This window comes from Spodoptera frugiperda, chromosome 11 (genome assembly GCF_023101765.2).
Source record: "Spodoptera frugiperda isolate SF20-4 chromosome 11, AGI-APGP_CSIRO_Sfru_2.0, whole genome shotgun sequence".
NCBI lineage: Eukaryota > Metazoa > Arthropoda > Insecta > Lepidoptera > Noctuidae > Spodoptera > Spodoptera frugiperda.
In genome coordinates, this window is record NC_064222.1 from 7558654 (window position 1) to 7569368 (window position 10715).

General features: G+C 37.1%; 1 protein-coding gene across 2 annotated transcripts; it reads right to left on the reverse strand.

Annotated features, from left to right (window-relative positions):
- Positions 1-917: 917 nt before the first annotated feature.
- LOC118281720 (protein nessun dorma) lies at positions 918-8129 on the reverse strand. Of its 2 annotated transcripts, none has more exons than XM_050696867.1 (10): positions 7743-7857; positions 7044-7224; positions 6310-6523; positions 5631-5854; positions 5095-5255; positions 4371-4581; positions 3581-3753; positions 2811-2918; positions 1793-1956; positions 918-1147 (listed from the first exon to the last, which is right to left on the reverse strand). In XM_050696867.1, the coding sequence occupies exons 2-10, from the start codon at positions 7222-7224 to the stop codon at positions 1054-1056; spliced, it is 1530 nt and encodes a 509-aa protein (XP_050552824.1). In that variant the 5' UTR covers positions 7743-7857; the 3' UTR covers positions 918-1053. The 2 variants fall into 2 exon arrangements, with proteins under 2 accessions (XP_050552824.1, XP_050552823.1); XM_050696866.1 differs by lacking the exon at positions 7743-7857 and adding an exon at positions 7973-8129 and having other exon boundaries at positions 920-1147.
- Between the last annotated feature and the right edge of the window lie 2586 nt (positions 8130-10715).

The following is a 10715-nucleotide window of genomic DNA, read 5'->3' on the forward strand; positions in this document are numbered from 1 at the left end:
AATTAGAGCGCCGAAAGCGGTCTTGTCGATCTCGTTCTAAGGGCATGTAAAACAAATTCATACTAAGGATACAGAATACATTAAGGCACGTAAAAAAAGTATAATACTTAGAAAAACTGAAGTTTTTAGTTTTTTTAGTGTCTTAAAGCCTATTTTTAGTTCTATATTTAATATTAATCAGTTAATTTTGGTTTATACAGGTAATTTAATTATAATTAAATGCATTTTAACAGGTGTATTAAAAGTATTGCGCTCAAAATATACAATGCAGACTCTAAGAGTCGAAAAAAAAAAAATACTTTGCCAGATCCAGAAATCGAACTGACGACCCTTTGTTTATGAATCACAACCAAGATAACAACTACAGAGGCAGGTGCCCTTAGTATGAGTTTGCTTTACGTTTAAAGCAAGGCTCGGAACCGGTTTAAAAAATACCGGTTAATACCGGTTTATATCGGTTTTCCTCCGAACTTTTCTTAAGAACGTGAACATTAAAGAACTTTATTTTAACCTAAATTAACCGGTTTATTCGACGAGGGGCATGTCGGTACACGCGTTGAAATATTATTATTGAAATAAGCTGAACAGCGCGCGGCGTTTCTTTGATGTGCGTCGTATTAACCGGTTTTTATTGCTCTAAACCGGTTAATCCGAAAAAACCTTTATGAAAATACTGTTCCAAATACCGGTTTAAAAAAACCGGTTTCGCAAACGAAACCCAATGTAAAGGTTTTGCGTACAAGTACATAATAACGGTTTGAAAATTTAACCGGTATCCGAGCCTTGGTTTAAAGTAATCGAAATGAGAACGCGCTCAGCGCTCTGATTGGTTGGTTTATTCGAGCCAACCAATCAGAGCGCCGAACGCGCTCTCGTTTCGATTACTTTAATCGTAAAAGACACTCATATTAAGGGTACTGATCAGACAAAGTATTATAAATAAAAGTACAATAACTAAATATATGTTACTTTACATAAATCCTACATTTATATTGCATGACTGTTAGACATATAAAATACAGTTTATATATTCTGTTGTAGTAATAAACTTAATCATATACTAACATCCTGTTTTACAATTAAAACCTCCTTTTGTAAATCCCCTGTACCTATTTTGCAGTTCGCATTTACTAGGAGACCTTCAAATCTGTAACAAGAAAAATAAAGTTGAAATTATATTTAGTTTATTACATAAATCTACAGCCTATAAGTGGCTACTGCTGACCAAAGGCATCTTCTTGCACTGAGAAGGTTTGAGCATTAATCACCACGCTTGCTCAATGCGGGTTGGCGATTTTAAACTTAAGGTGCTTTTCCGCCAGAGATGTGCTATGTTACGTTGTGACATGTGTTTGGATTCCACCAATCATATTCATTGGTACACATAACATAGCACTGGTGGAAATGGACTCAGCTGAGCTATGTTTTTTATATGGAAAGATGCGTGCTGTGGATGGCTTACCTACCATCGATACAGCGCATATTCGAGCTCCGCATCTTCCTCGCACAGCTACATGACTTAGTATCATTGGAAATGGTCACATAGTTTCACAGCTTATCTATTAATCTTCTTTGTGTTGTTCTGGTGTTGCGGACCTCCTTGGTCGACACTGATGGCTTACCATCAGATGGTATCTCTCCTTTTTTGTCACCCTATGCCAAAAAAAGACCCTACATTGCAATACTGAAAAAAGCCAAGACTTCCAAATGTTTATATTGCCCCACACTAAGATCCCGTGTCGCGCTTTATGTATACCAATTATGATCTATATCAATACGAAGCTATCCTTACCCGTTAGCACTACCAGTGGGTGCATCCTGCATGACATCGAGCTCACACCGTATGCAGTGCTCGCTGCAGCTGGAGATCACGGTGTCGCTCAGCTCCACCTGGGAGCCGGAGTACATCTGTATGCCCACGCCACAGTTCTTTATTGTACAGCTCCTGAACTCCACCTGCGGAAGGAGATGTAAGGGTATATTAGACAGACAGGTGTGGCGACACTCTGACAAGTGACAAGTGACAGATGACAGAAGTCGCACATAGACTATCGACGAGCAAATCAACGGAAGACGTCACAAATATCCTGCATCGCACATATGAAGTTTACATGCGAATTAAGACGGATAGAAAATCCCAACGAACAACAGTTGGGCAGAAAGCCCGCAAGGCTGTTCACCTTGCCTGGTCGGAGGATCCTCCTTTTCTTAGGGAACTTTCCTCTCTGTTCCCTAAACAGGTAATAATTATAAGTAGTGTTGGAGTATTCTGTAGGTAGACTAGCACATAAAAAGCATTTGGCTAGTAGCACATACAGATGATACACGATAGTGTACATTAAGATTAAGATAACATCTCTTGCAATAGGTGCATCCTCATTTGCAGCGAAACTGTGATTTGGATCTTGATATTAAAAAAAAACATGTTAAGATATGACTATACAATCTACTATGCTACTGTCTTCGATGTTAATCTGTGCCGTTTTGTGGAAATAAACTACTATGAATGACTGAATTTCAAAAATTTTAGAAAGGAATAATTGCCGTCTCGTTGTCGAATTCAGTGCAAACTTATCTCAAACAGCTTTTCAACAGAAATCCATATTCTTACTTTACATCATCACGGTGTTATTAAAACGTTAATGGAGTAAAGCTCTACTAGTTTCGAGTCACAGAGGGACTCTTCATCATGAGAAGCGTGCGCAGATGCGACGACGTCGAGCAGCCTTCTATTTTTTTTACTTAGTATAGTATACATACTATAACTGGTTTTATAATAATCATCGTGACATACTGTAGTATGCTTTTACCTGCGCTCCCTTATGTACGACGATACCGGAGTAGAAGTTGTCAAACGTGCAGTTTTCAATGAGGATCTTCGCGCCAGACATCGCCACTATACCTTGGGCGAAGTCACTCTGCAACACAAATATTTCAGGTCAACGGTTGGTACTTTTTCAATTTTTTTTTAACGTCACGTCTTTTATCCCCAAAGGCATAGGCAGAGGTGCACATTACAGCACGTAATGCCGCTATAGAATGTACACCCACTTTTCACCATTTGTGTTTTAAGTCCCATGTAATAGGGGTGAAACTATTGCCAAACACGGCACAATTCTAGACTCCGTTCTACTACTGAGAAATTTTCGAAAAACCGAAAAAACGTCATCGTTTTGTTTTCATTCACCGTAAAAGATACTCGTACTAACGCCCGAATACTCCAACGCTACTCAATTTTAAGTTGTACTTAAATATCGTGCTATCTCTGTCATTTTATAAAGAATTGATAGTGACAGAACTACATTTGAGAGCGTCTTAAAATTGAGTAGCGTTTGAATATTCGGGCATAAGAGTCCAGATTGGCCTCTCTTTATCTTAACTATACGAACAAATCTCTATATATAAAAATCAATTGCTGTTCGTTAGTCTCGCTAAAACTCGGGAACGGCTGGACCGATTTGGAAAATTTTGGTCTTAAATGGTTTGTGGAAGTCCAGGGAAGGTTTAAAAGGTGAAAAAAAAATTGAGGCGGTACGAAGTTTGCCGGGTCAGCTAGTAAAATATATAAAATAACTCTCACCTTAGAACTACTAGACTGATCCAATACATTACAGCTGACAATATGTAGCGTGCCAGACCTCATCACTATCACTGTGTTCACGGACGAGCAGTGCAGAGTCAGTTCGCGGAGCCGACACTCTTCTGACAGCATGAGGAGACAGGAACGCATGTCTGATGCTTGGAGAGTCGCGCCTGGAGGAAATGGTATGGCAAAATTATGAGTTGAGGCAAAAATTTACAATATGTTCATAATAACATACATAAATAACCTCATGCCTATCTCCAATGTGGATAGTCAGAGACTATGGAACGCCAAATGCTACGATTCTAACAATTAAGTAAGTATATTCAAAATGGTGTTTCACGTATTTCATTGGGATTACATAATTTTTTCATACTTGTCAGGTTGGAGATCGCAGTTTAAAAGGTCTCAATAAATTGTCTCTCTTAGTCGGCTCTCGGCTTACGTAATCCGCGTGAAGCCTTTAAGTACTGATTAGTTATCCTATTCTGCCGTTACCTTAAGGCAATGCACACGCTTTCCCTTTGCGGTATAGAACCAATATTGATTAACAAGAAGAACAAACATACTATTGTATTATGGTATACATATACATATAAATAGATTATGAGTACCTAACATAGCTTGAAATTGATTAAGTTACCACGTCAAACAGTTACCCACTTGTCCATTGCGCTGCTTTACAGATAGGGCATAAAAACTATATGGAAAACGACGCAACGCAGAGCGCAACGGACAAGTCCTGGCCTTAACCCGTAAAACAAAACAAAATTCAGTATAAACATACCATTAAAACTAGTAACATTAATGTTAGCCAGCGGTAACTCAGGCAGCATCAGCTCGTGTCCACACAGTACCAGCTCATGGGGCTCCAACTGCAGGGCATCCTCCACAGACGTCAGGACGCTCAGTCGGAAGTCATTGGTCACGTGCGATATCAAGAACTTGGATATCTCACTGAACTCGAAGATTGATCCGCCTTGCCATACTGCTACTACCTGGAAGGATTTTAAAGTATGTATGTGTTGTAGGTATGTTTATGACTTTTTTGTGAAATGCTATAGGAAAATGGATAGTTGGCTGTTAAAAGGGTAACTTATTTCCTAATAAACTTGCTTAGAATTACTGGCAGGACATAAGATGTAGTGGCATCTTAGAGAAACTTAACATCGTATAGAAAAAAATGCCCCGAAGAAGTAGACGAAATTAATCGAAAACGGTAAGTTTTATCGTAATTTTTTATTTAACCAAAATTTTACATTAAAATTATGTGGTAGGTAAACATCTATGCCAATTTTTAGCTCTATACGAATGATGTCTAGGTTGCGACTTAATTTCGTCTATTTTGACCGGGCTATGGTCTTAAGTTAACTCTTTGATGATTAGTTGCTTTATGCATAGACTTCAATGAAGTATGCCTGATTAGACACAGAGCTTAGTTATAAATAAAGGTCAGAACAAAACAGAACAATATTAGACAGACTCCTAGCTACTTTGATTTAACTACTTACATTCTTTTTACTTTTATTCCTCTGCCATTTAGACCGCTCCCTCGCCAGATACTGTTCCCGAATCAACGAGTTTTCATACAGCGTCCACTTCGACATCAACCCGTCGAGACGCGCGTTCATCTCCGCACAGAGGGAGATGTAGTTTGGTGGTAGAAGAGAATCTGGAAAATATATTTCAGTTATTATAACTTAATAATTATTATAACTTTATATTAATAATTAACTTCCATAATTTATTGATAATAAGTATTGAAGTTAATTAATACGTTATTGGCTTATTCACGTAACTCTTTGACGAAGTACTCGACTAGTTTCAAGCTAATGCTCAATAGCCTCCCCCCCCCAAATAACCCCCTTCTCCAATCCCCGATTCTCCATCAATCCTTAAACTCCTAACCCCCAAAAAGCCAGCAACGTACTTGTAACGCCTTTGGTGTTTCGGGTATCCACGGCGGCGATTGCTTACCGACAGGTGATCCGTCTTTTCGGTTACCGGATTAAACCATAAAAAATAATGAGAATATCAATATCCTCACCATCATCGCTAGCCACATCCCCTTCACACAACGAAGAATCCATCTGCTTCAGTTTCTCATGAGCATCAATAGCACTGTTCCTCAACAACGTAATGGACCGAGCCACACAGTTCGGTATTGTACCGTTGTGCATGTCTGACCACAGCTGCATCCGTTCCTCTATTGTGTTTGATAAAAGCACTTCTGAGTCATCCCAAGGCATCCAAATGTCGTTGTAGTAGAATCTGGAAGTTGATAAAAATAACTATAATATAGCACAAATGGGCTGGTTCGACCGGAGTGATAACCACGGCCTCATAGAAAACCAACCTGAAACAACGCTTGCGTTGTGTTTCGTTGTGCTAGAAAAAATATAACTTTGTGTATGTTGATTAGGATTTCTTGAAGAATGTAATCATCTCTAGTGAATAGTAAATAACAGCTGCTAAAATAATCTACTTCTGTCTTCTAAAATACTGACAACATTTAGTAGATTTTGGTGAAGATTCAGTATGATGGAGTTTCTTACACTTACATTTTGGAACGAGCACCTAATTTCACTGATGGACAATTCAAAAGTGCCTAATTAAGGATTCTACTGAAGAATCTTTGCTAATATTGAGAATTTATGTAATGTAATAAGCTAGACAGATTCTTCTGGAGGTATAGTTTATTTTTTCTAATACTTCTAATAACTCACCTCAACAAATCAATAAACTCAGCAGTAGTAGCAACATTGATACACTGTTCTCGTTGATTGATAGTGGGCCAGAGTTCAATCAATGGCACATCCACTATGTTCTCCGGTAGTGATACAGTTTCATGTTGCACGCTCAGCACATCCACGCAAGCTGAGAGGTTCTCAAAGTCCACCGATGTCACTGTTACGTAGGCTATGCAGGGGAATCTCACTTCTGTAAAATGGATATTAGCATTTGTGTTATTTAATTATTTAGTATTCATATGCACATATTAGTGAAGTAATGAAGAACTTATTTTAGACAGTTTGCGAACGCGAATGCGAATATCTGAAAATGATATTTGCGAGTGCGAATATTGCCTTATGAATTTAAACCAATTCTTCTATGGCTTTATTTTGTTAGTTTACTGGAAGCACATGTCATAGTACAAATTTGTAATTATTTTATTTGGAGCAACTTCATATCAAAATAACCAAATAAAGCAAGAGTTACATTTTCATAGAATCTGAGTTCGCCAATAAGAATATATGTAGTGTCTAAAGTGCTTATAGATCACCCCACTGGCCCCATTTATATAGACTTATGATAATGCAACTTTTATTTAAAAGACACAAATGATTCAAAACAACCATTCACATACCTACATAATAATATAATAACATCTATTTCCACTGACAAAGTCACTGGCAAAAGATAATAAAGCCTAGTTTTAATTAAGTTGAACAAAACTTACCAAACTTCTTACAGAAATCCTTGGACAGTTTCCACAGAGCGTCCCATCCGACTGGTTCAACCAGTAACTCGGCCTGCATACTCCACTGTTCCCGAGTGGTGCCACGACCGGAGCTGAACACCTTCAGCAGCTCTTGCAGGATCTCATTGTCACTACGCGAAAATGTGTATACTGATGGCATCTGGAAGAAGAAAAATTGAGACATGATAAATTAACTACTAAGTACTAAACCTGAGGACACTAAGCATAGGCTGAGGAACATCGCCGAGTCTACGCACACTGCTTATGATGAAAAGAAATTAGTAGAGCTTTTCTCCATTAATGTACATGACAAAACCAGGATATTTTGTTAGTTAAGAAATATTGAGTTTTTGAACAAACATGCAACCTGAATTCCTTTCTATAAAGCCTTGTTTGCTTTTTGAATGGATAAACAATAATCTAAAATGAAAGTAACCACTTTTCAATTTCCTACCCAATGTAATAGGCCTTGCCAATTAGGCTGAGTGCAATGAAATGTTATGAGGTAATTCTTATAAGAATATCTAACATTTCCTTATTACTAAAACGACAAAAATAACAATCATAATGTACATATGTTATACTATGTCACTAATAAATTATATATTAAGGATCACAATTATGTTTTCAAACCCAATCTTATTAAGTTATCCCAACATCGAAATAAGATATACAAACTTCTTATTTCGAACTTTTTGCTCGTTTCACAAATAATAAGCTATTGATGACAAAATTTTACTCTGAACTATGTGTTTACTACAAAAAACACGATGTTTGGGCGTAAAACAACAAATTAACGTTGAACGTTTTTCAAAATAACTGATGAAATGACTCATACATAAAAATACACTATTTTGTACGAACTACGAAAGAACTACAACAGTTAAGTAATAAATAAACTTATTTACCTTTAACTAAGATATTTTGCAACTGTGAAATGTTTTGAATCTCTTGTTATTCTTTTATTTGAATTTGAGTTTCTTCTTTACGACCGCTACACAAAAAAGTTTTGAAAATTCAAACCGAGTTGACTTTGACAGCTTGACATAAATTTGTTTTTTCCGTTCAAAGTTTCGTTCTACGCAGATAATTACAATTTTACAATATTATTATGTCTTCTAAACTTTATAAACAGAATATTTAATGATTGCCGGCTTTTGTAATATTTATTAAAAGAAGTAATAGAAGACACATTAATGTTACTCTTTGAAAAAGGTCTTAAGGTTAAATTAAAACACCCTTAATATGGAAACGAAGTTATTTATGGTCTTCGTTAAATGAAACGTGTGTTACGAGCGTTCCAGAATAAAATAATAGAAGATGTTTTGATTTTAAACATAAAATAATTTAAATACTTTTGGTACATCGCCTCTTCGTTTTAACAAAAAAAGGGAAATTGTCATCAACATTATTTTTCTATGAAAAGTTTACTTTCCAAATTATATTCAGCTCTCAAAGGTTTTTGACTACTTAACCAGATTAACTAATTAATCGTATTAATTCCTGCAGTGTTTAGCATTGATTAAGGTCACCAGTTAGAACGAACAAATGAGTCAAATGACCGCATCACTGAGAGCACCTCATTGGAGGGTTCAAACCTATACGTATCCACATATTGAAGAAAGGCAGGAAGCAGAGATAGGTTTCGTCGAATTATTTAAATAGGATTAGTTCTTTTACGTTATACTTACTTACGCCCGTATACTTAAATGCTACTCAATTTTAAGTTGTACTTAAATATCGTGCTATCTCTGTCATTTCATAAATACCTAATTGATAGGGACAGAACTAGTTTTGAGAGCGTCTTAAAATTGAGTAGCGTTTGAGTATTCGACATTAGTTACCTACTTAAGTATTTACGTTGCTATTGGAACTGCGGACAGTATAGTTTAACTTTGCCCTAGATAACATAACTCGACGAGCAATAAACGTAACAGAGTGTATGACATGTTTAGGTCATGGTGAATGACTCGAACCTTGTGTGGTCAGCTTTATTATATTTTTATACTAGCTTCTGTCAGCGGCTTCGCCCGCGGACCCGTAGGATTAAGAAGTATCCTATCACCCCAGTCAGCTCATACCCTGTCAAATTATGTAATGACTTCTTCCGACTTGGGTGAGGCGGGAGGTTAGATTCTTACTGACTAAAAACATCCAATTCCTACTCCTGCTGTGAGATGGAGCCCCGGTAATTAGGTATACTCTGCTCCAGAAATAATTGTACGCAGCTCCGAAATGTAGGTACCTAGCTACCTACTGGGTGGTTCTTGAGCAGGTCTATTAGAGGATCGGTGCCCCTTACAGGTGCTGAGGGTGGCCACTTAGGTGGTTTAATAAGGTAAAAATCCCACACTCCCTCCCTTATATCTCCAGAAAGCTAGACGCCTTCGCCTTATGAAGGTTTCCCCCGTTATAAAAAAAAGGTACCAACTGGGTTTCTAACCCACATCTTTATGTTGAAGGACCGTATATTATTAATTTTGAAACAAAAACATTTTATTATGATGTCTTCATATTAATGGTTTGCGTTATGTGTTTACTTATATGAATAGACTAGCTACTTACGCGCGGTTTCACCCGTTCTGCTCGGCTCTTTTTGATCGTAGTGTGATGTTAGGTATATGTATAGCCTATAACCTTCCTCGATAAATGGACTATCTAACGCATAAAAAATATTCAAATCGGAACAGCAGTTTCAGAGAATAGCGGGTTCAAACAAACAAACTCTCCAGTTTTATATTACTAGCTACTTCCGCGCGGTTTCACCAGCTCTGCCCGGCTTCTTTTAATCGTAGCATGATCTTGTATAGTCTATAATTTTCTTTGAGAAATGTAATATCCAACAGAAAAAATATTATTGAATTCAGACCAGTAGTTCCGGAGATTAGCGCGTTGCGTTGCGACAAACAAACTGTTAAGCTTTCTATAAGTAAGTACTGTAGTTTAAAACAAAGTGTAGATGTAGATTATTATCAAAAATTACACCAGTTTCTAGTCAACATACACGCTATCATACGTGAGGAACATTAATATTGGTAGGTAGGCAGTATAACGACGTGAATACGGTCATTTTCGAGGTTTAGTACGTAATAAAATAGGTACGTTTGAATACAAAGTAGGTGTTTTACTGAGAGAAATCTCCAAATGTAAACGGCTAATCTACAAGTTATGTAAAACCAGTATAAACTGACCGTGGAATGTGTGGAAAGATCATACAAAACTGGCCACGGATAGGTTGGCTCGACTGCAGTGATACATACCTACTTATATCAAGGGCTTCTAGTAAAGCGGCATAAAACAATGATTACATCATTATTCACCGAATGAAGGAAACATGAAATCCCATTCTTCCCTCATCCTTAAATCCCTAACAGGCTGGCAATGTACTTGTACCTTGGCTTACTCTTGAATCCAATTCCGATCGATTAATACCTATATAATATGCGATCGATGGATATTTTGAAACTTCGTATTCTTGAGTTGTATCGCTAGCGCCTATTGCATCCGTATTGCGTGAATATTGAATGAATTAAATGGTATTGAGTTTGGCTTTACATTCAGTACTCTAAATGGTATTTTCACAGCTACGATTGGGGTTGCATAGTTTTGATATTGAATAATGATTGCAGCAGTATCAACTTTTCGGTGACC